The sequence below is a fragment of the Hyaena hyaena genome, unplaced genomic scaffold (assembly GCF_003009895.1).
Source record: "Hyaena hyaena isolate Hyena2069 unplaced genomic scaffold, ASM300989v1 scaffold_45, whole genome shotgun sequence".
NCBI lineage: Eukaryota > Metazoa > Chordata > Mammalia > Carnivora > Hyaenidae > Hyaena > Hyaena hyaena.
In genome coordinates this window covers 1,622,928-1,646,087 of record NW_024080677.1, presented here as the reverse complement: position 1 = coordinate 1,646,087, position 23,160 = coordinate 1,622,928, and the positions used below count along the sequence as shown (strand labels likewise).

General features: G+C 43.5%; 1 protein-coding gene across 1 annotated transcript in view; it reads left to right on the top strand.

Moving 5' to 3' along the window:
- The window catches only part of LSG1 (large 60S subunit nuclear export GTPase 1), a 36,553-nt gene extending 14,394 nt beyond the window's left edge, over positions 1–22,159 (top strand). The window contains exons 6-14 of the mRNA XM_039230355.1: positions 128–188; positions 1,288–1,464; positions 6,788–7,204; positions 9,685–9,786; positions 9,939–10,082; positions 12,279–12,402; positions 14,696–14,775; positions 16,744–16,917; positions 20,109–22,159. Coding sequence (XP_039086286.1) covers positions 128–188; positions 1,288–1,464; positions 6,788–7,204; positions 9,685–9,786; positions 9,939–10,082; positions 12,279–12,402; positions 14,696–14,775; positions 16,744–16,917; positions 20,109–20,288 — 1,459 coding nt within the window. The 3' untranslated portion in view covers positions 20,289–22,159. The remainder of the gene's footprint in view (positions 1–127; positions 189–1,287; positions 1,465–6,787; positions 7,205–9,684; positions 9,787–9,938; positions 10,083–12,278; positions 12,403–14,695; positions 14,776–16,743; positions 16,918–20,108) is intronic.
- The last annotated feature ends 1,001 nt before the right edge of the window (positions 22,160–23,160 follow it).

Sequence of the window (23,160 nt, the reverse complement as noted above, 5' to 3'; positions counted from 1 at the left end):
TAAACTGGGGATAATTGTACCTTAAACCGATTAATGTGCCAAGTGCTTAATATATGGACAGTGTTTGCTATTATGTGGTTAGTGTTTCACTTCACAGTGATTGGAGCATCTCCTATTTCTTTTTCAGTGATATCGTGGTCCAGATAGTCGATGCTCGAAACCCACTCCTGTTTAGATGTGAGGATTTGGTAAGTAAAGTGTGACAAAATTCAAATGTGCAGCTCTTGCAGCCGCAGTGGGAGGACAGCCTCACTGACAGCAGTAACTAGGCCAGCGTCCTGTCTGTCCTCCAGCTCTGTGTAGGGCCCCCTCCTCCCCGGGTCAGGCGCTTGCATACTGCTGCTGTTGAGACAGGTGTCGGCCTTCTAATCACCTGTGGGAAATGGCGAACATGAACTCTCTAGCTTCTCGTTTTAGGAGCCAGTTTGTTAATAGACATTTGCCAGTGTTTCTCATTTTTTAAGAGACATCAATTGAAATGACATTGTACTTTTTAGTCTCTTCTTACCCATCCTGTCAAGTGTTCTCTCTCCTCGCCTCTTACTTATTACTTCCTGTGATATTTTACAAGTGAACTACATTTGTACAACACCACAGGTAGTAATAAGGTGTGAAGATTACATGAAAGAATGTAATACGGGCTTTGAATTAGTAAAACACTGTACACATGTGAAATACTCCCTATTTGTGTTTGAGAACCATGATAGTAACAGTACAGAATATTTTTAAATCCACTGGTGAGAGACACAAATCGTATTTGTGAAACTCTTACGAAGTCACACGCTGGTGTGTTACCTAATGCAGAACTGTGGTGGGAATTAGTATCAATCATTGAGTCTTGGTTTTCTTTTAAACTTAAAAGTATTTTTTATGTTAAAAGATGAGATTATTATTGGCTGTCATCATTTGGCTAAAAAAACCATCCCTGCTGGCTGACAAATCTAGTTCTGCAGTTCTGTGTAAAAGAAACAGTTCGGCAGTATCAAAGAGAGGGACAACATTATTTAAAGAAAAAAGGCCTATTATCCTTCAACAGGGTGGGAGAGCATTTCCTTTTACCCTTTCCAGTTTTTACGTTAAGGGTATTTCTAAGTATACGTGAGCTACCTTTTTCAGAGCTTGCCGAAAGAATCATTAGAATGTACCAGGATGAAAAATCTGTACATTAGGATTGACTTAGAACTGGGGGCAGTAGAAACTTTTAGTCCTATTTGGGCATCTTCAGTATAATTCGCCCACTTTTTACTTGTTTGAAGAGGCCTTTCTAAATACTTTTGTCTTGCCTAGGAATGTTACGTGAAAGAAATAGATGACAGTAAGGAAAACGTCATTCTGATAAATAAGGCAGACTTGCTGACTGCTGAGCAGCGGGGTGTCTGGGCCACATACTTTGAAAAAGAAAATGTGAAGATTATCTTCTGGTCAGCTTTGGCTGAAGCCATTCAACTGATTGGTGACTCTGAGGTAACCGGGGGGCTTTTTCGGGTTGGGTTTCTGGGAGGAGGATTTCAGTTTTTGGTTAGTGAGCTTTGGGTTTGTTTGTTTGTTTGAAGTTTTGTGGGAATTCGGGGGTTTTGTTGGTTCCCTAAATGCTCTGGTGCTAGGATGGTCTACACAACAGGAAAACGAGTCGCAAGGCTGCTTTCTCTGGTTGTCAAATAGTCTGACCTCTCTGGGGCTCTTTGTTACACACTGATACCAGCTATAATTTTTACTTTTAGAGTTTTGGCAGGAAGTTATATAGGAAGTTTCATAACGACTTCATAATAGTTTTTAACAGGAGGTAGGACAGCCACAGCCTGTACCTCTACTTTTCAGGACTTGATTAGAATCTCTTTTGACATCGTTTTCAAAACAAAGAAATGAGGTAATTCTAAAGCTATACCGTGTTCTTTTTTAACCCACATTTTACAGAAAAAGTTTGCAGGGGGGTGTCTGTGAATGTGTGTATGTTTTACTTTATCTTTTGAAGTTTTATTTATTTATTTATTTATTGAGAGAGAGAGAGAGAGAGAGAGAGGATCCCAAGTAGCACAGAGCCCAATGTGAGGCCCGAACCCACGAACTGCAAGATTATGATCTGAGCTGAAGGCAGATGCCTAACTCACTGAGCCACCCAGGCGCCCCGTGTGTATGTGTTTTAAGTAATCTCCACACCCAGTCTACACCCAGTGTAGGGCTTGAACTCACAGATCAAGAGTCACATACTCCACCAACTAAGCCAGCCAGGTGCCCCTGGGGTTTATTTTCTAATAAAAAATATAACTAGTCGGGCAATCTGCGGGCCTCAGTCGGTTAAGCGTTCGACTTCGGCTCAGGTCATGATCTCACAGTTCGAGGGTTCAGACCCTGCATCGGGCTCTGTGCTGACAGCTAGCTCAGAGCCTGGAGTCTGCTTTGGATTCTGTACCTCCCTCTCTCTCTGACCTTCCCCTGGTCATGCTGTCTCTCTCTCTCTCTCTCTCAAAAATAAATAAAACATTGAAAAAAAATTTTTTTTAATATAACTAGTTAACTAATAATAACTATGAAATGAAATTAGTAGAATCTTAGAGCTGGAAGAGACGTAAAGTAATATCTTTTTTCCTAGCCTTCTCCTTTTATCTCTGTCAACCATGTATTGGTTTGTGTGTTGAGCTGCATGTCAGTAAGTACAGTATCCTCTCCTGCTGAGCTTCGGTTAGCTCCCCTCCATGGCACACAGTCGTATAATCTCTCTGCGACTGCATTAAATAACAGAGACCAACTAGCTTACTCTATCTACATTTAGAAAGTTCGTCAGGGGTGCCAGGGTGGCTCAGTTGGTTCAGCACCGAATTAATTTCAGCTCGGGTCATGATCCCAGGGTCATGGATCTAGCCCCATGTTGGGCTCCATGCTGAGAGTGGAGCCTGCTTAAGATTCTGTCTCACCTTCTACCCCTCTCCCCTGCTCGCGCTCACACGCTTTCTCTCTAATTTAAAAAAAATTTTTTTTTAAAAAGATTTTCAGTTTAGTGAAGCTAAGTTGGCCTCCCTAACCCTTGATCTAAGGGCTCTTCCTTTGTCCCCTTAGTTTTCTCTTCTGTAAATTATATATATTTCTGCCTGTATATTCATCATGGACACAATATCTGGGGCGCTCTTTATCTCAAGTGTCTATTTGCCGGTATCAGGATAACACTTAAAATTGGTGGCACCTAATTGAATATGTTGCCCTAGATATGGTTTGCCCAGGATATATACAGACGGACTATTATTTCCTGTGATCAGGATATTCCTAAGGAATTCAGAGTTTTTGTTAATTCACCCCCTTTCAAAGGAGCTATATTATGGTTTGGGGTAATTTAACCTGTGCACAACCAAATCCCTCAAATATCTTTTAAAAAAGAAATAACTTAATGCAAATCTCATCCCATATTTACATATGGAAAAAGTTTTTGTGTTTGTGGTTGGTTTTTTTTTCGTTTGTATGTGAGAGAGAGAACGCGCGCAAGCGAGGGAAGGGCAGAGAGGGGGGTGGACAAAGGATCCACATTGGGCTCCGCATTGACAGCAGCAAGCCCAGTGCGGGGCCCAAACTCCCAAACTGTGAGCTCATGACCTGAGCTGAATTTGGATGCTTAACCAAGTGAGCCACCCAGGCTCAACTTAGGACAGTACTGTTCCTCTGAAATATTGTTAGCGATTTGGGGCTAAGGTAGAGAATTCATTGTGATTGTGCGATTTGCTTTTCTCTCCTAGCTTTGAATCTGCAGATTTTGTGTGTTTGTCCTTCTGTATATTCTTTCGAGTCATCGATGTTGTTAAACAGATCAGAACCAGTGGGAGGGCTCTATAACCTTTTGTGAACCTCCTCAGCACTTGGTACCAAGCATTCTGATGTGATGAATACAGATGTGTTTGCAAGGGTAGAACAGTAAGAATCATTCTGTTGTTAGTGTTGTTACTAAAAGCTAACCCATAGAAAGTTTATTCTGTGCCAGGCACCACTGTCCTAAGCACTTTATATATTTTATTCATTTAATCTTCTCAACAATAAGTGTAAGTGCTTATTACCCTCAAGGTATTCTGGCTTCATAGTTTGCCCTCTTAACCATTATTTCTGTTGTTTCAACTCTTTCCTGGAAGCCAGCATCTTATTGAAGGTTTTTGTTGTTGTTTTAAATTACCAAAAATGAAAAAAGGATTAGTGTCTGTTAATTTCAGGTATTCCCTGAACTGTTAACCAAGTAGTACATTCTACTTTTTTTGCATGATCTGTTCTCAGGAAACCCTGGCCTCCTTTTGATGACTGTCTTTTTAGGGCTCACCAGCTACCTTGTGGACTTACTTTCACATCTAATTCTGAGTTAACAGTGTGTGGTTATGGGAGATACTCTTTCCTCCTTACGTTAGCCATCATTACTAACTTAATTAAGTCCTCCCAAGGCTTCTGAAGTCTGGTGTTTTTCAAGAATTCTCAAGACCAATAACTAGTTACTCTTGTAATATATCTGTAATCTCATCTGTCATTTGAGTATCAAACACAAACTTACTAGGAATAGTTTGATAATCACTGTTCTCGACTATCTGAAACTTGGTTCTTCCTTTACAGTTGTTTAGCCCCTTCTTATCTGAAAGAACCTGACAGTTTTCAAGCTGAGCACCTTAGTTTTCTCTTGACCATCTGTTAAACTGCACTGTGTTTTCCCAAGGGATTGGCTTCTCCGTGCGTGTGTGTGTGTGTGTGTGTGTGTGTGTGTGTGTGTGTGTGTGATGGTAACTGTCATGAAGTCCTTCTGTTGTCTTTATGATTTTTCCTGAACCTAAACTGCTTCTAGTTTTAGGTGGGGTCTTTTTTAAAGTTTTTATTTATTTTGAGAGAGAGAGTGCACGTGCATTGGGAAGGGCAGACAGAGAAGGAGAGAAAGAGAGAAATTCCTAAGCAGGCCCTGCACTGTCATCGTGGAGCCCGATGCACAAACCTACAAATCGACTGAGCCATCCAGGTGCCCCAGTTCACATCCTTGTTATCTGTTTCTTTCATATTTTGAAATGATCCAGAAGAGCTCATGGTGAAGACACACAGTCTTCTTTATGCTCATTGGTCATTTCTCATAGAAATGGTCCTCAGTTCTATGGTTCTGTTAAGAAGCCATGCAGTTTTGTTGTGGGTTTTTTTTTTTTTTTTAAGCTTTTTTTAGAGAGCATGAGCAGGGGAGGGCCAAAGAGAAATAGAGGGGGAGAGAATCCCAAGTAGGCTCTGCACTGTCAGCGCAGAACCCATCATGGTTCTTGAACCCACGAACCATGAGATCATAGAATCGAGCACCTAACCAACAGCCACAGAGGCGCACCCTCATGCTGTTTCTTTTTGACTTACCAGGCTTGATCATGAAATCATGTCCATTTTCTCTGACATTTGGTTTATGTCTCTACTTTTCTAAAATTTAGGATACCTGTTTAACTCCTTCTGTCTTCTGTGATGGTTGCTCGTTCTAACATTAGGTAATTTAGAAATGACACAAGGTTTGCATCACTTCTAAATCCAGACTATTCTGTTGTTGACACAAATCAGTACAGTAATACTGTAAATTGTCTTAGTTTTGCTTTAATATCAGTAGGAATTCAGAAGAATTAACACATCCCTGAAGAGTAAATGATTTTTATCTTTTTTTTTTTGCATATATGAGTAAGTTTCACATGTGGAGTTGAGTTCTGTTGCTTATTTCATCCTGAGGGAGCTATGCTCCACAGGATTTATAAAAGGCAATTATGAAGGAATAGGAGTGTCCTTAAATATGCAAACCACAGTCTTTTATTTTTTTTTATTTTTTTATTTTTTACAAATAGTTTATTGTCAAATTAGTTTCCACATAACACCCAGTGCTCATCCCCACAAGTGCCCTCCTCCATGCCCATCCCCCCTCCCCCCCACATCCATCAGTCCTCAGTTTTTGTCAGCATTCAAAAATCTCTCATGGTTTGCCTCTCTCCCTTTCCCCCACCATTTCCCCCCTTCTTCTCCCCCTTGTTCCTCAGCTAAGTTCCTCCTAATCCTCCTATACGTGCAAACATACGGTATCTGTCCTTCTCTGCCTGACTTATTTCGCTCAGCATAACACCCTCAAGGTCCATCCATGTTGCTACACATGGCCAGATTTCATTGTTTCTCATTGCCATGTAGTATTCCATGGTATAGATAAACCACATCTTTTTGATCCATTCGTCCGATGATGGACACTTAGTCTCTTTCCATGTTTTAGCTATTGTGGAGAGTGCTGCTATGAACATTGGGGTACATGTGCTCCTATGCATCAGCATTTCTGTATCCTTTATGCAGACCATAGTCTTTTAAAATGCAAATGTAAAAAGAAACTCAAGTTATAAATTCTGCCCTTCTTGCTTTGTGCAGAGAAGAGAATGTTAAATGTTTTATTGTTGATGAGAAATGCTTTGTTCTATAGCCCATTGTGAAATGGCATACTGCCAAAGAATTCAGCTTGACATGGGCTTTTCTAAACTCTTGTTTTCTTTAAAGATGTATCTGTTACAAAAATAATGCATGTTGTTTGTACAAAGTTCAAATAATACAGAAACTCATAAAGTAAAGGCCCACCATCCGCAGAGGGCACCACAGTTGATAGTTTGGTTACATCCTTGCACTGAAAGGCTCACGTTGTTTCCCTGTTTTTACCTTTTCTAGTCTCCTTCCTGACTTTTCTTGTCCTCTGTTCTTCGATAACCAACTCTGAGTACTCTCACTAGAGTGAAAGATGCCATTGTTCTACCCTTCTGAGCTTTTGTGCCTTTTGTTATTTCATCAGGAACATGTGGACGAGGGTGCTGGAGAAGCCACTACAACGGGGTCTGAAAACTCCAGTTGTGATGGGGCTGGAAATCCTCACGGTGAGACTGAGCGTCTCCTGGACAGGGGCTCCCCCCCGCTTGGTGCAGTTGCCACTAGCGATGAAGACGACAGTGAGTACGAGGACTGTCGGGAGGAGGAGGAGGAAGTTTGGCAGACGTGTTCGGAGGAGGACAGCGACCCTGACGAGAAAGCCTGTGGCTGGGACAGGAAGGAACGCTGTGCCGGGGATTGTGGGGCTCAGGGCAGGGGCGCCCTGCAGAAGAGGCACACGCGCAATTTTAGCCACCTGGTCTCAAGGCAGGAACTATTGGAGATCTTTAAGCAGCTACACACTGGGAAGAAAGTGAAAGACGGACAACTTACTGTTGGACTGGTAAGGTGAAATCGCTCCTGAGATTGTTACCACGTGGGTATCCCTATATCCGATCCAGTGGTAGCTACACTGGAACCCAAGGGACTAACCAGGCTTCTGGCATCACTGGGAACAGTATTGCCCACTTGTTGCCTGCTGGCATTGTGGGAGTAGGCAGTGGGACAAGAAAAGTCAACAGTGTACTCTTTCAGGGCTTACGTTGCATATACCTCTTTTCATAGTAATTATCGTCTCCCACCTCCTTCCAGTTCAGCCCTGCCAGACACGTGACTTCCCAAGAGGTACTAGGGTGAGAGTACTTAATTTTAAGACTGTAGTCACACTTCCAGGTCAATATTTTTACCTTCTGTAGGCTTTTGGTGTCAAGTGATCCTTGCTAACTTGTACTGTAAATGTCCCAGATGCATTTTAGGGAGAATCCCAACATCTTCAGGCCAGGCAGAGTGTGCCTGGTGCTTTGGTTGCATAAGAATAGGGAAAGGAGGGGCGCCTGGGTGGCTCAGTTGGTTGATCCTCTGGCTTTGGCTCAGGTCATAACTCACAGGTCCGTAAGTTCCAGCCCCATATCTGGCTCACTGCTGACAGTGTGGAGCCTGCTTCAGATCCTCTGTCCCCTCTCCCACTCGCTCACATGTGTGCACTCAGCCTCAAACAAAATTAAAAGAAAACAAAAAAGAACAGGGGAAAGGAGGTCACATCCCTAGCTACATATACACTAATTCTAGAGGTGACTGTGAGAAGTATCCAGCTCTCAGGGTGTGCAGCATGGCTCCGGATGGCCCCATATTTAGCTGAGGAAATGTAAGATGTTAGAAATGTTTTATAGATCTTGCGTCCAGGAAAACAAAACAGCGAAGGAAAGTAGATCATGGCAGGTTTAAAACCTTCTAGCTTTTCAGTCACATGCCAAGTAGAGCTAATCCTAATTGTTTTGAAGCACTGTCCCCCTCCCAAAGCGTACTTAAAATGATTCTAGCAGTTTGACACTTTATTTTAGAATACTAGTTTGAGGAATTGTCCCTCGAGCCAGGCAGACCTAGTGTAATTCCCAGTTCTGCAGTGGAACTGATTTACTTGCTATAAACCTTGGGAAATGTGGCTGATTTCTCTTAGCTTTACAGCTCCATTTCTATATATTATTGCTAAAAACTCATTTTCCACATGCCACCAGAAAGCCCAGCTTCCTTAAAAGCTAGTTTATTTCTCACATTTATGGAAATGCTAGGCGGCCTCTCCGCTTTCTGAAATCTTACTTTAGAAATCTTGAGAATAGGCTGATTTACTCATTCTGTGAGCATGTACTGATCACCGGCCATGTGCCAAGTGTCCTGCTCGGCCGTGACACTGTGTCAGGAGACCAGACACCGTCTCCAGGCTCCCAGAGCTGCTGACTCCAAGCATGGGGCGTGGCAGAGAGGAGGAGGTCCAGCGCCCTATGGCTGTTGTGTAGTGAGCCTGGTCTTCAGGAGATGGGGGAGATGACAGCAACAGAAGTCCCCTGTCCCCCAACAAATGTCATGATATGTCATGTAATCAAGATCTAGATAAACCCAAAACGTGAGAATATTGGAATTAATGAGCAGTTATCTGAAATCTTTGTGTAAGAGGTTGCACCTTAAAGTATAATGTAAGGTTTCAACAAAGTGACGGTGGAAGGGCCTTCAGACAAACAAGGTAAACGTTTAAACCGAGCCCCGGGAATGGCAATATGTCCCCGGGCCAGCAGGTGGCAGTATGGCCAAGCGCGGAGGGGGCAAGAGCAAAGACTGGAGCAAGGGAAGCGATGTGTTACGAGGCCTGTGCTGGAGGTGGAAGGGGTGGGGTTTTATGTTCCATGGGCTCAGTGTTTGTAATCTTCCAGTCATGCTCGTGGAGGATTCTCTGGAACAGGCAAGAGGGAATAGGATGTAGAAGTACAGGGAAAAGTGTAAGAGAGAGCCTGGAGCAAGGCTGGCATGATGTAAGCAATTATTTGAAAACCTTTATATGATTCTGCTAAAAGTCATTGAAGAATTTTAGTAGCTCGTTAACCCACATCAAGTCCATATGCCACCTAACATTTTTAACCAACAAGATAGAAGCTTGCTAGTAAGTTCTTAAAAATTAAAGGTGATTGTGTGTTGTGATGATTAACATACCTATCTGATGCTTGACTTCACCGACAGTGTGGAAAATACAACAGAAACTGAAATGCCTGTGAGATGGGACATCACGGGGAACACTGGGAACAAGAGGCTGAGGTTTACTGTAACATCTGCTGTTAGAGCAAGACCCTAAAATAAAATGTCTCCTCAGTGGAGACCCATCTGAATCAATACATCCACACTGCAGGGGAAAATTGTCAGCCAACAGTATCCATTCAAATAATCTTTTGAAGCAACCGGACACTTACACTGGGGTCGCACTATGTATGTGTTATCTTTGGGTCTGATAGATGTACTGCCGGTGCTGTACGCTGGTAACTCAGGTGTCTCCTGCAGGTGGGCTACCCGAATGTTGGTAAGAGTTCCACAATCAACACCATCCTGGGCAACAAGAAAGTGTCTGTGTCTGCCACCCCTGGTCACACCAAGCATTTTCAGGTATTTCTGCAGCATCAGCCTCTCTCTCTCTCTCTCTCCGTCTTAGCCAGTTCCTCCCTCAGGGTATTTCTCTAAGTTCTTCACCACTCGTGTGGTGGGCCTTTCCCTTCCTCTGCTTTGTGCCCAACATAAGCCTCTCACTTGTCTTTCAGACTCTCTATGTGGAACCTGGCCTCTGCTTATGTGACTGCCCAGGCCTGGTGATGCCGTCCTTCGTCTCTACCAAGGCAGAGATGACTTGCAATGGAATCCTCCCAATTGACCAAATGAGAGACCATGTCCCGCCTGTGTCACTAATATCCTTCCTGCTTTGCAAAGATGAGCTGTTATGTGTATGCTAGGGCTTCAAGTTTGTTTTGGACTTTGCTTTGCATTGGATGTATTCAGGTCTGCTGTTGAACAGAAAAACCTGAAATACTAGTGATCTGCCCAAGTTTGTACATGAGGTAGCAGCAAAATTGTAAAACCTCATGTCCTGACTGTAGCAGTGTCGCCTCGTATCAGTGGAAGAGCCCAGTCTTGGATCTCAGCCCCTGGTTGCAAACCTGAATCCGGACACTGCTATTTTGACTATTTGTGTGACCTTGATAAGCTTGCTTAATCTTCCAGAAACTCTTTGCTGAAAATTGCCAGTAATAATAGCTACTTCACAGTTGATTGTGAGGATTTGTTATAGCTAGTAATATTTACTCCATGCTTACTGTGTGCTTTACACAGCACTTATCAAGCGATATCACATTTAATTCGTAAAATAACCCTTGAAGTGGGTCCTACAATTGTTCCCATTTTTTCAGCTTGAGGAAAGTAAAGCACTGAGAAGTTAAATAGTTTGCCAAGATCTAACAGCTAGTAAGGAGCCAGTTAGGAACTCTACTAGCATCAAAAATTAGGACATTGGAATTTAAAACCTGTTATTCATAATAACATTAAACAAATGAAACAACTAGGCATAGCTTTGATAATGTGAAATTCCTGTGCACTTAATAGTGCAAAGCATTGTTAAGATGAAGAAGACCTAAATGAGTGAAGAGGTAATACATGTTTATGGTTGAAAAACTTAGTACTGTTAAAGTGTCAATTCTCCTCAAGTTGACATAAATTCAGTGCAGCCCCAATCAAAATCCCAGCATGCTTTTAAAGTTTTAAAGTATACAAATAGATCTAGAAAAAAAGGTGTGTGTGGTGGGGGGAAATTCTGCTGCCTTCCAGCATAATGAGTTAAGTGAAGCACCTAGGTTAGTGTCTGACATGAAAAAAATATTCAGACTATTCTGTTACGAACCGCAGTGTCTTAAGACCTTACCCTACTTACAAGCCAGCAGTTTAGTCTGTTACTGTTCCCTGGGTGCTGGAGGAAGACCGGAGACTCCGTGACACTGGCCTGCCAATTGGTTAATTTACGAGGGTAAAAGTTCTGGCCCTGTACAGCTCTTGACAGGGTTTTGTTTTTTTTTTTTTTTAATAGTTTATTTATTTTTGCGACAGAACATGAGTGGGGGAGGGTCAGAGAGAGAGGGAGACACAGACTCTGAAGCAGGCTCCAGGCTCTGAGCTGTCAGCACAGAGTCTGATGCAGGGCCCAAACCCACGAACTGCGAGATCATGACCTGAGCTGAAGTCAGACGCCTAACCGACTGAGCCACCCAGGCGCCCCTTGACAGGATTCTTAATGACTGCTCTGAAGGCCACAGCATTTTACTTACCCCAATTTGATTTCTCTTTCTGTAAGAAATGAGAAAGAATTCATTTACCAGGATCGATAAAATACAGTATATCACTCAAACAGAATAATATATAGTTGTTAAAAAATACCGCACTCAGTCTACCTGTGTTAACCTGGGCCAATCTCAAAACATCACGTATACGGTGTTACACCATTTCTGTGAAAAATGTCACCTCGCAGTAAAAAATGTCACCTCGCAGAACAGTACTTTGCATTAACAGACAGCCGTGAGTGTGAAGGTTGGGGGAGTGGGCCGGCGGCTGCCGCACACGAACCGCTTACCTCCAGGTGGCAGCGGGCTGGCACAGTGTCCTCAGGGTTTGCGTTTATTGTACGGTTTTTAACAGGTGAAATTGTTACCCCTCCTGGATAGTTGGGAACGCAGCTGTTACATTATTTATGATTTTCTGTATATTTTCCATTTCTCTCTGAATTAATCAGATGCATATTGAGCATTTATTACAAGCCAGGTTAGGTTGGGTTCTGTGGAAGCTATGAGCCTGAATCAGCCATGGACCCTGCCCTTTCTGGGTTTGGTCGGGGGGGGGGGGGTGCCATATGGGATACGTGTATGAATAATAGGTACAAGGTAGAGTGGTGTAAAGAGAAAGCATTTGAAAATTAGTGAATATTGTACTTCTTTTCTGGAGACCTAGAATGGCTTCGGTCATAGGAGTGCTAAAGTAGCATATTCTCAGCATTAAAGGCATGTCAGAAGCCATGGTGGGAAGGGGTCAGTTCAAGGTAATGGATTCCTTGACAAGCTTATGTTTGCCAGAATATTCCGAGATATGTTTTAGAAGCCACCTATGGCATCAATATCATAAAACCTAGAGAGGATGAAGATCCCCATCGACCTCCAACATCAGAAGAATTGTTGACAGCTTACGGATGTGAGTTGTGATTTATTTTAAAACATGAACAATAACAACAAAAAAAAAAAAGAACCAAAAGTAACATCATAGTTAATGAGAGAAACCATTCCTGCAGAGATAGAAATTCACATTTATCCTAAGTGTTTGTCACGTCGTCTCCCAGGGTTGATGCTTTTGTCTCTGTTGTGGCCTTGCCTACAGAGTGGCCTCCAGGTAGCTGCTCTGGGGGCGGGTTCAGAGCGCAGCAGTGCAGGAGGGGCAGCTGACCGCCCCGGGAGCGGCATTTTGCTTCTGAGTGCTAAGCGCTTTCTGGAGTTAGCGGAGGGGCTGCTTTGACTCCAGGTGCCCCTGCTTTCACTGGAGCAGTCGGCCCCTCGTGTAGGAGGCCTAGATGCAGACTGCTGGAAAGCTGCCACAGAGAGCGTGGGGCGAGCCGGCAGCTGTCACGTGCGTCTAAGGAAAGGCCCTGAGGCCATTCACTGTTCAGAACATAACTGGGTGTAGACACAGACCCAGGTAGAAGCTGTGTTGGCTCCCAAACAGGGAAGAAGAGGGATGTTGGGAAGAAAATGAATATGCTGTCGGAGCAGGTATGAGTGTTGTGAGGGCAGCACTGGAAAGGAAAGCCCTCCGATCCGGACGTTGCTGACGGGTCAGGGTAGAGACAAAACAGCCTCCCTCCCCTTCCCTTCTATCAGTCCCTTGGAAACCTTGTTTGACATTAACTTGAACTTAGCTTAGTTGAGAGACTTAAAGAGGATAAACAGTAAGCATTTGTGAGGAGACTGGTGGGGTAGCCACAAAACCATAGAAGAGACCTTAAAGAGCACCCTGCCTCTCACCTCCTTTTATTTATTTATTTATTTATTTTAATGTTTTATTTCTAGGAGAGAGACAGCGTGAGCAGGGGAGGGTCAGTGAGAGAGGGAGTCACAGACTCTGAAACAGGCTCCAGGCTCTGAGCTGGCAGTCAGCACAGAGCCCGACGCGGGGCTGGAACCCACGAACCGCAAGATCATGACCTAAGCGAAAGTCGGATGCTTAACCAACTAAGCCACCCAGGCGCCCCTCGCCTCCTTTTTTTTTAAGAGAGTAGTCTGAAATCAGAGCATGAGATGACTTGCATGCAGTGCCGTCTGATCTGTGGTTTACCCTGGATGAGAACCTGAGTTTCATATTCCGGACTTCTCTCCAGTATCGTAGTCTGACAGATGGGGAAAGGTGGGCTTCCACCAGACTTCTCATTTGATTGGACTTCCAGATAAAGCGAAAAGCAATAGTGTTTTAAGATTTTTTCATCTAATTCTGATAAAATCAGAGTAAGGAAAAAGCCAGTTTGTAAAAAATGGCTGACCACATATGTATACTTTCTAAGATCATCTGCAGGTGTATAAAGAATAGTCTCTGACAGTTCATTTCATAAGATGTTGCTAAACAGTTTGCATATCTTTACTAGTGAAATGGAACAATCTGCATATGCTAGACATTTCTGTTTCTTCTGGGAATCACCTTTTTCTGTGCATCTTTTGTTCTCTTAAAGATTTGTAGGACTTCTTTGTGATTTCTTTAGCCCTATATATGTTAACAATTTTAACAGACTTTTTTCCCCCTTTTTTGGCTTGATGGGTTTGGTGGTTTTACTTGGGAGGGCCTTCCCTACCTTAAGAGAATAAAGCTATTTTCCTGTAATACCTTTTTTTTTAATGTACCTTTAGATGTTTCATCTGCCTAACTGTAGTTTTGTGTATTGTGTGATCTAGGGTTCTAACTACTTTCTTCTAAACTGAAAGAGCCAACACACAGCTACTAAGTCAAGAGGCTGTTTTTAACCCCACCTGTCTGCCAAAGGTCATATTCTTAACCACTGTGCTCTGCTACCCCCTCTAGTTGAGTTAGTATTAGAGGGATCTTTGTTGTATGTTTGGGAAACTGGAAAAAGCATAGATATGTCATTAAACAAGAAGAATTACTATTGTTTTAGGTTTTGCTAATTGGTGACAGCATAGCGTTCTACAGGTGGCCTCCGTGTTTAAATGTTTAAGATCAAGAGATAAATAATCGGAGTAGAGAGAGACTGAACGTGTGTCAGTGGTTGGTGCTGGGGTATCAGGTATAACAGGGTGGTGTGTTCACCCGGGTGCCTTTATAATGCTACCAGAATGTCTTCTACCGCCATGGTTGTTTTTTTAAAGCTAGAGAATAAGGATGCCCAGTTGGTGTAAAAACAGACTCCACTTCTGTCACCTCAGTTGTCTTTGTTGTGATTGTCTGTCTTCCCGCTTCAGTTTACACAGTCCCTCTCTCCTCACAGGTATGCGAGGATTCATGACTGCGCACGGGCAGCCAGACCAACCTCGGTCAGCTCGCTACATCCTGAAGGACTACGTCAGCGTAAGTGAGCCCGGCTCCTCCGTGCTCTCGAGTGAGCAGCGCTTGGGCGCCTGCGACCTGTTGAGTCATAAAGGAGGCGTTTTCTCACCGAGAGAGTGTCGTGATGGGCAAGGTCCAGTGCTGGCAGCGTTTGCGCAGGCCTTCTGGGGGCGCGGGCCGCAGCTGTGGCGTGGCATTGTCGGCCCAGGGGAGTTAGCGTCGTGGGAACCGTAGGTGTAACCAGCAGCATAATTACAGGGGAGAGGGCTGTCTGCACGTTCTCAGCGAAAGTGACAGATTGGTGCCTCTGGTCGTGCCGGCTCCCGCAGCAGCCGTGTCACCGTCCTCCCAGTGGGGTGGCCTTCGTGTGCCTTGCTCCCTGCGCTTCCCCGGGAGCCGCGCTCACAGCCCTGCTGAGAGCGTGCTGTTGTGTGTGCCTTGTCTCGTTACAGGTACGTGACCAGTCTGTGAGGTTATTCTCCTCACGTTACAAATGAGGACGTGCTAGGTTTTGGGTTTTCCTCCTCAGTAAGATAGGAACTGATAGTACCTGTCTCGTGAGAGGATTATGGGAAATAAATGAGAATCGTGTCTGTATGTGGAGACACACACACCACTAAGCTCAGTGCCTGGCACAGAATTAGGCCCCAGTAGTTTTTCTGTATTAAGCTTAATTCTTTTTGCAGACCAGCGTGTTGCATGTCCCGTAGCAACTGGCTGTGAGGATCTGGCTTTATTCCCTCTTCTGAACGCCACACAGCAGGGCTCCTGGAAGCATAGGCGTAAAGCTGAGCATCCGTGCTCTTGCCTTCAGTTCAGGAAGAAAGTAGTTAATAGAATATTTGTATGGATAAATTATTTCATTCATCTACCATTTATAAAACTGTGGACAGTGAGAAGATGAGTTAAATCCACAGTTTATAGAGTGTTTATGGTGGGAAGCAGGGTATTTACACCCAATGAGCCCAACATCCACATGAGTGTAATCCTGCTGTGCAGTTGTGTCCTGATGTTCATTTTGGAAAATACTTCTCCTGAGTATAGTCACATAAGTGTGCTGAAGAACACTGGCAGGAATGCAAACAAGGTAAAGAGGAGCACAGAGGAGAAAGATTTCCTTCTGGTGTGTGGGCTGTGGGCAGGTGAGGCCTCCAGAACTCTTTAAAGATAACAGTGAGGGGGGGCGCCTGGGTGGCTTAGTTGGTTAAGCGTCCTACTTTCGCTTAGGTCATGATCTCGCGGTTCGTGGGTTCCAGCCCCGCGTCGGGCTCTGTGCTGACTGCCAGCTCAGAGCCTGTAGCCTGTTTCCAATTCTGTGTCTCCCTCTCTCTCTGACCGTGCCCTGCTCACGCTGTCTCTCTCTCTCTCTCTCTCCTAGAAATAAAAAAAAAAAAAAAAAAAAGATAACAGTGAGGGTCACCTGGGTGGCTTAGTCAGTTAAGCGTCCGACTTTCACTTAGGCCATGATCTCGCGGTTCGTGGGTTTGAGCCCCGTGTCAGGCTCTGTGCTGAATGCCGGCTCAGAGCCTGGAGCCTATTTCAGAGTCTGTATCTCCCTCTCTCTCTGACCGTGCCCTGCTCACGCTGTCTCTCTCTCTCCTAGAAATAAATAAAAATATTTAAAATAAAATAAAGATAACAGTGAGTTCATTAGGACTCTCTGTTTGCAGGCAACCGGAAGTGAGCTCGCTTAATCAAAAAGCAGGAAGGGAGCCTGGGCGGCTCAGTCGGTTCGTGGGTTCGAGCCCTATATCAGGCTCTGTGCTGAAGCTCAGAGCCAGGAGCCTGCTTCTGATTCTGTGTCTCTGTCTCTGTCCCCTCTCTGTTCACACTCTGTCTCTCTAAATAAATAAATTTTTTTTCATTTAATTTTAAAAAAGGAAGCTCGTCAGAGGGTGCTTAGTGGAGCCGTCTTCTCTGAGGACTTTTTCTTCTTCTGCGATAACACAGGTGACACGTCATGTGCTGTTACGCTTCTTGTCTTCATAGGGTAAACTTCTGTACTGTCATCCTCCCCCTGGAAGAGACCCGGTGACCTTTCAGCATCAACACCAGCGACTCCTGGAGAACAAAACGAATAGTGGTGAAGTAAAAATACATCCAGATGGAAATAAAAAAGCAAAACAGATTGAAAATATAGTTGACAAAACTTTTTTCCATCAAGTAAGTTTTAAAGTATTTCTTTAATTTCTGACCCAACACATATTATATAGCAGTTTTATTGAAATAACCATTCACATACTGTAAAATTCACCCTTTGCAAGTATAGTTAGTAGTTTATAGTATGATCAGGGTTGTGCAGCCATCACCATAATCTTAGAACATTTTCATCACTGCAGAAAGAAACATTGTACCCATTAGCAGGCATTCACCATTCCCCTCTCTCCCCAGCCTTTGCCAACCACCCATCAGCTTTCTCTTCTATAGCTCTGCCTATTCATATATCTCGTATAAATGCAATCCCTCACTCCGTGGTCTTTTCTGACTGGCTTCTTTACCTTGGCATAGTCACTTCAAGGTTCATCCATTTATCAGTACATTATTCCTTTTTATTGCCAAATACTTCACTGAGTGGATATGTATACCACGTTTTGTTTATTTCTCATAGATGGAATTTGGGTGGTTTTCCCTTTCTATTATAAACGATTAAAAAAATTTTTTTTTAGTGTTTATTTTTGAGAGAGAGACAGAGTGTGAGCCAGGGTGGGGCGGAGAAAGAGGGAGACACAGAATCTGAAAGCAGGGTCCAGGCTCCGAGGTGTCAGCACAGAGCCCAATACGGGGCTCAGACTCACAAACCCTGTGATCATGACCTGAACTGAAGACAGATGCTTAACCGACTGAGCCACCCAGGCCTCCCCCTCTTTCCATTATAAATAACGCTGTGAACATTCATGTACAAGCTTTTGTGTGAACAATAGATTTTCAGTTCTCTTGGGTATAATTATATAATTACATATAATTAGGAGTGGGATTACTGGGTCCTATGTTAACCACATGTTTAACATTTAAGGTACTGCCATGCTTTCCAAAGTGTATGTGCCATTTTACATTCCCACCAGCAATGAATGAGGGTTCTAATTTCCTTATGTCCTCACCAGTATTTATTTTCCATATGTTTTTATTTTATCCTACTGTATGTGAAGTGGTATCTCAGGAATTTGATTTCCCTAAGGATTAATGATGTTGATAATCTTGTGTGCTCATTGGCACATGTAGATCTTCTTTGGAGAATTATTGTTGAGTTGTAAGAGTTATTTATATATTCTGATAAAAAGCCTTTATTATATTTTTAATTTGCAAATATTTTCTACCGTTTAGTGGCTTTTCTGAGCCAATACATTTTAATATTCATTGTTTACATCACAGCTACAATTTATATGCTACACTTTACAAAACAAATTTAGGAGCACCTGGGTGGCTCGGTCATTTAATTGTGCAACTTCAGCTCAGGTCATGATCTCATAGTTCAGGAGTTCAAGCCCCATATTAAGCCCTCTGCTGTCAGCAAGGAACCAGCTTCAGATCCTCTGTCTCTCTACCCCACCCCCACAGTCTCTGTCTCTCTCTCAAAAATAAATAAACATTAAAAAAATTTTTTTTAATATAAGAACAGAAAGAAAGTGTATATGCAGAACAGTTAAATCCTCTAACTGTACTTAATATATTTTTTAAATCCTTTTGTGACTACTGAAGCCATAAAAGGGTGGCGGTGAGGGTGTCATCTGTATCCAGAGTGATTATTTATTTGATGCTTTATTTGTGTCTCACATAGTGAGGCCAAGCAGAGAGTGCTATCCACCACTGGGGACATTGAGGCTTAGGAGGCGAAGTGACTTATTCAAGGACACTTGTGTTAAATGGCAAAGCTTGTATAGAACTGGACTGTAGGGGCTCCTGATTTGAATTATTTAAAAGTCTGCCAATATTTAGGAGGAAATTTACTGATATGCAGAAAGATCACATGTTCTTTCTCGGGCCTGGTGGTAGTATCATGCAGGACATGTAGATGGAAGTTCTCAGTGTTTACAGAATGTTTTTGAAGGTCATACACAAGAAAGTTGAAAACTTAATTATAATGCATATATCTAAGCTTTAGTCTCTAGAGTAATATTTATTATTATAAGACAATCATTATAAGACAGTATTGCTTTGCACTTGCAGAATCATACGGGATTAATTTTATTTTTACGAAATAAACTTAATTGTTTAGTCTTTTTGTTTCATTTTTCTTTACTTAAATCACAAGTTTACAGAAACTTTTTTTTTAATGTTTTATTTATTTCTGGGAGAGAGAGACAGTGTGAGCAGGGGAGGGTCAGAGAGAGAGGGAGACACAGAATCCGAAGCGGGATCCAGGCTCTGAGCTGGTTGTCAGCACAGAGCCCAACGCAGGGCTCGAGCCCACGAACTGTGATATCATGACCTGAGCTGAAGTCGGATGCTCAACCAACTGAGCCACCCAGGCGCCCCTAAAGAAACTTTTTTGAGCACTTACTACATGAGCTACTGCGCTAGGACCTAGGATACCAAAGGAGTAAGACATAATTACTGTTTTCAGGGAGATCATATTCCAGCCAAGGGGCGATGGCCAAGTTAACAAGTAACATGACAGATGAGGTCTAGGGCAGAAGTGTAAGTCAGGTACTTTGTGAGCCCAGACTGGGGAGCAGTTCTTCCTTGGGGCCGGGAGGAGAGTAGGTGAGTGAATGCCAGAAAGAGGAGGTGATCTAAGCTGGACTCTAAGGGACAAATACAAATGGTACCGATTGGAAGGAGTGGTGGATGATTATCCAGGCAAAGAGGGAGTAGTGTGAATAAGGGCATAAAGTGATGGAAGCGTGGGTTCTGTCATTAAGGAGCCCGTGTTATAAGTGGCCTTGTGCACCATCTGCGGGAATATGAACTTGGTTCCCCAGGCCACCGGGAGCCACCAGAGGCCTGTGAAGACAAGAGGGGTATGTGATTGTTGCCCCTAGTAGGGATGTGGAGTGTTGTGGTGGTTCGGTGAAAGCAAGTACATACTGGGCTAGAGCAGCACAGTGGAGAGCAGTGGATATAGATGCACAAACTCCTAGAGCCTGGAGCCCCCAGAGCTTAGCGGCTGCTGTGTGTGGTGGACGAGGAGGGCACAGGGAGTGCTGTCTCAGTGGCTAGTTCAGATGCTGTGTGAAGCGGTGGGATGAAGCAGAGGAAGTGGAGGACAGAGAGAACGCACTCCGGACAGAATGCAGAGAAACTTATTTAAGAACGGGGAGAGAGGAGCAGTGAAAGAGGTGGAAGTCTTCTGGCGTGGAGTTCTCCACAAATAGTACTGTGCTCATCTCTCCCTCACTGCTGTCTTCATTTCCTAGGAAAATGTGAGAGCTCTGACCAAGGGAGTGCAGGCTGTGATTGGCTACAAGCCTGGGAGTGGCCTGGTGACTGCAGCTGCTGTGAGCTCTGAGAGCAGGGCTGGGAAGCCCTGGAAAAAACATGGCAACAGAAATAAAAAAGAGAAGAGTCGTAGACTCTATAAGCACCTGGATACATGAACTCGGGGCCGCAGCGGAAATGGCACGTGCGTCATGCATCCGGAGAAGACCAGAAGCTGCTCTTGCCCGGGATGGTGGGGAATGGACCCTGCTTCTTGTGGCACCCGGCCACACCAGACAGCCAGGATCAAGACGGAGGGGCTCCTTAGAGCACCGAGGCCAGCACCGTCATCTTGGAGCCCCGGAAACCTCGTCCTGTAGAAGGCTGAATTTAAGACGAGGGAATGAATGATTGAATGTTTGTGTAAACAAATACACATGCATACTAATTTGTAAGTTGGGGGTTTTTTTTGAAAAGATACTAAAATTAAATGGTCACTAATAGACTTTTTTTGGTTTATGTAGATACACTGCCATTTGGACATTTCACATTCTTTAAACAGTTGTAATTTGCCAAAACACGACTGGGATTTTAGATGGATTCTTTTGAGAACATTGTTTAGGTTAGTGATTCTCAACCTCACACACGTACCCCACACTTGTTAGTATTGCTGAAGGCACATCAGGTCTTGGAATGAGGAGGGCCAGTGTATATAGTTTTGAAAGCCTCAGAGAGCCCAGTCTTCTGTTGAAATTCTCCATCAAATGAGCTACTACTCAAGAAGGTAGCGTGTTAGCGTGTATTTTTCTATAGCTCACTACAGGGGTGAGGAAATGGGCAGATAATCTGCTAGGTATTGTTGGAGGCTTAGTACTTAGTACCTTATCTGCTTAGTACTTAGGACCATCAAGAGTGAGATGTGAGCATTTTTTACCTTTTAAAGTGCCATTCCTTATAATACACGAGGTGTTTAGCCTCTCACTTTACTTCCGTCTCCCTTTTTCTGTGAGCCTCATTATTCCCTTAACTCGGATCCTTGCCTTATTTTGTGTGATGGATGTTTTTGGAAATGTAACGGAAGTTATGGATGCTTTCTCCAGAAAAACGCCCATGCCCATGAACACGGTCTTGTGAAATGTATCGGAAGATCACAGACCTGCAGTTCATCCTCAGTTTCACAGTTAAGCCTTCCTTGCCCTGTGTAGCCACAGTGCATTTGAGATATGTCTGAAGACGTGTCCCACCTGGGGAATGAAGACACCCACTTGTTCATTTAACAAATCCCACCTGCCGCGTGGCAGGAAGGGGCACTGGAGAATGGTGACAGCAGGCGTAGGGCCCTGCTGCAGGTTAGCCAGAGCCGTCACACGGCCCTCGAGCCTGTGGGGATCCTGGAGGTTTGCTCAAAAGCGGGGGGTAAGCCAAGGGAGAGTTGATAAACAGGCAGGGAATTGGTGGTGTAAGTCTTCATTTAAGTACCGGGTGAAAGTTATTCCAGGTCAAGGCTGAGGCAGAGCTAGAGAGGTTCCAGAGTTGTGCTCCTCCATCTGCAGCAGTGTACTTCTGGTTCTTCCCTTTGATCTGAGGAAAGGGACAGTCTAAAAGGCCCATGACAGAAACAAGCGGCAGCGTGTTAAAGCGTACGTTGTTTCCTGTACCACAGAACAGGCACAGCTGTCTGGAATGGACAAAGCATGTACTGATTTTGGTTTGCTTTAATAATAGTGTAATAGCTAAATCAGTACTTAGAAAAAGTAATTACATACACTTCCAAGTTCCAGGTTATTTTTGTAACAATTTTTTGAGATATTCACGTACCATGCAAGGTCACCAATTTTAAAGTATACAGTTCAATGGTTTTTAGTATATTCAGAGTTGTAGAACCATCACCACAACCAGTTGCACATTGCTGCCACAAAAAAGACACCCAGGCCCCTTTAGCTATTGGCCCCCAATCCTCCCATCCCCCCAGCCCTAAGCAAGCACTGATCTACTTTATATATGGATTTGCCTATTCTAGATGTTCATAATAAAGGATTCATAAGCTGTGTGACCTTGCGTGACTGGCTTTCACTCAGCCTGATGTCTTCCAGGTCATCCATTCTCTAACATCTCTCAGTATTTCATTGCTTTTTGTTGCCAAATAATGCATTCCACTGAATGGGCATACCACATTTTGTTTATTCATCAGTTAAAAGGCACTTGGTTTGCACTTGCTGCCTATTATGAATACAGTGCTGCTGTGAACATTTGTGTACAAGTTTTTGTGTGGTTTTTCATTCTTAGGTACATATCTAGGAGTGGAATTGCAATGTATTTAACCTTTGAGCAGCTACCAGACTGATGTTCAGGATGGCTGTGCCATTTTCCATTTTCCGTCAACAGTGTATAAAGGTTCTAGGTTCTCCGTACTTCTGTCAGCACATGTTACTGTCTGACTTTGATGTTTCGGCCATCCTCATGGGTATAAAGTGCTATCTCCTGGTTTTGATTTGCATTCCCTTGATGACTAATGATGTTGAGCATCTTTTCATGTGCTTATTGGCCACTTGTAGATCTTTTTTGGAAAAATGTCTATTCAGATCTTTTGTCCATTCTTTAATGGGGTTACTTACCTGGTTACTGAGCTACAAAAGTTGTTTGTACATTCTAGATACACATCCCTTAGCAGATAGGTAATTTGCAAATGGTTTCTGCCACTCACTGGGTTGTCTTTTCATTTTTTATAGTGCCTTTGAGGCACAGTTTTAATTTTGATGAAGTCCAAATAGATCCATTTTTTCTTTGGTCGCTTGTGCTTTGGGTGTTAGATTTAAGAAACTATTGACAGATCCAAGGTTATTAAGATTTACCCCCATGTTTTCTTCCAAGAGTTTTAGAGTTTTAGCTCTTAACATTTAGGTCTTTGGTCTATTTTGAGTGTTTGTATCTGGTGGGAGTAGAAGGTGGACAACTTGATTCTTTGGCACACAGTATCCGGTAGCCCCAGCACGGTTTGTTGCAGAGCCTGGTGTTTACCCATTGAATTGTTTCGGCACCTTTGTTGAGAAT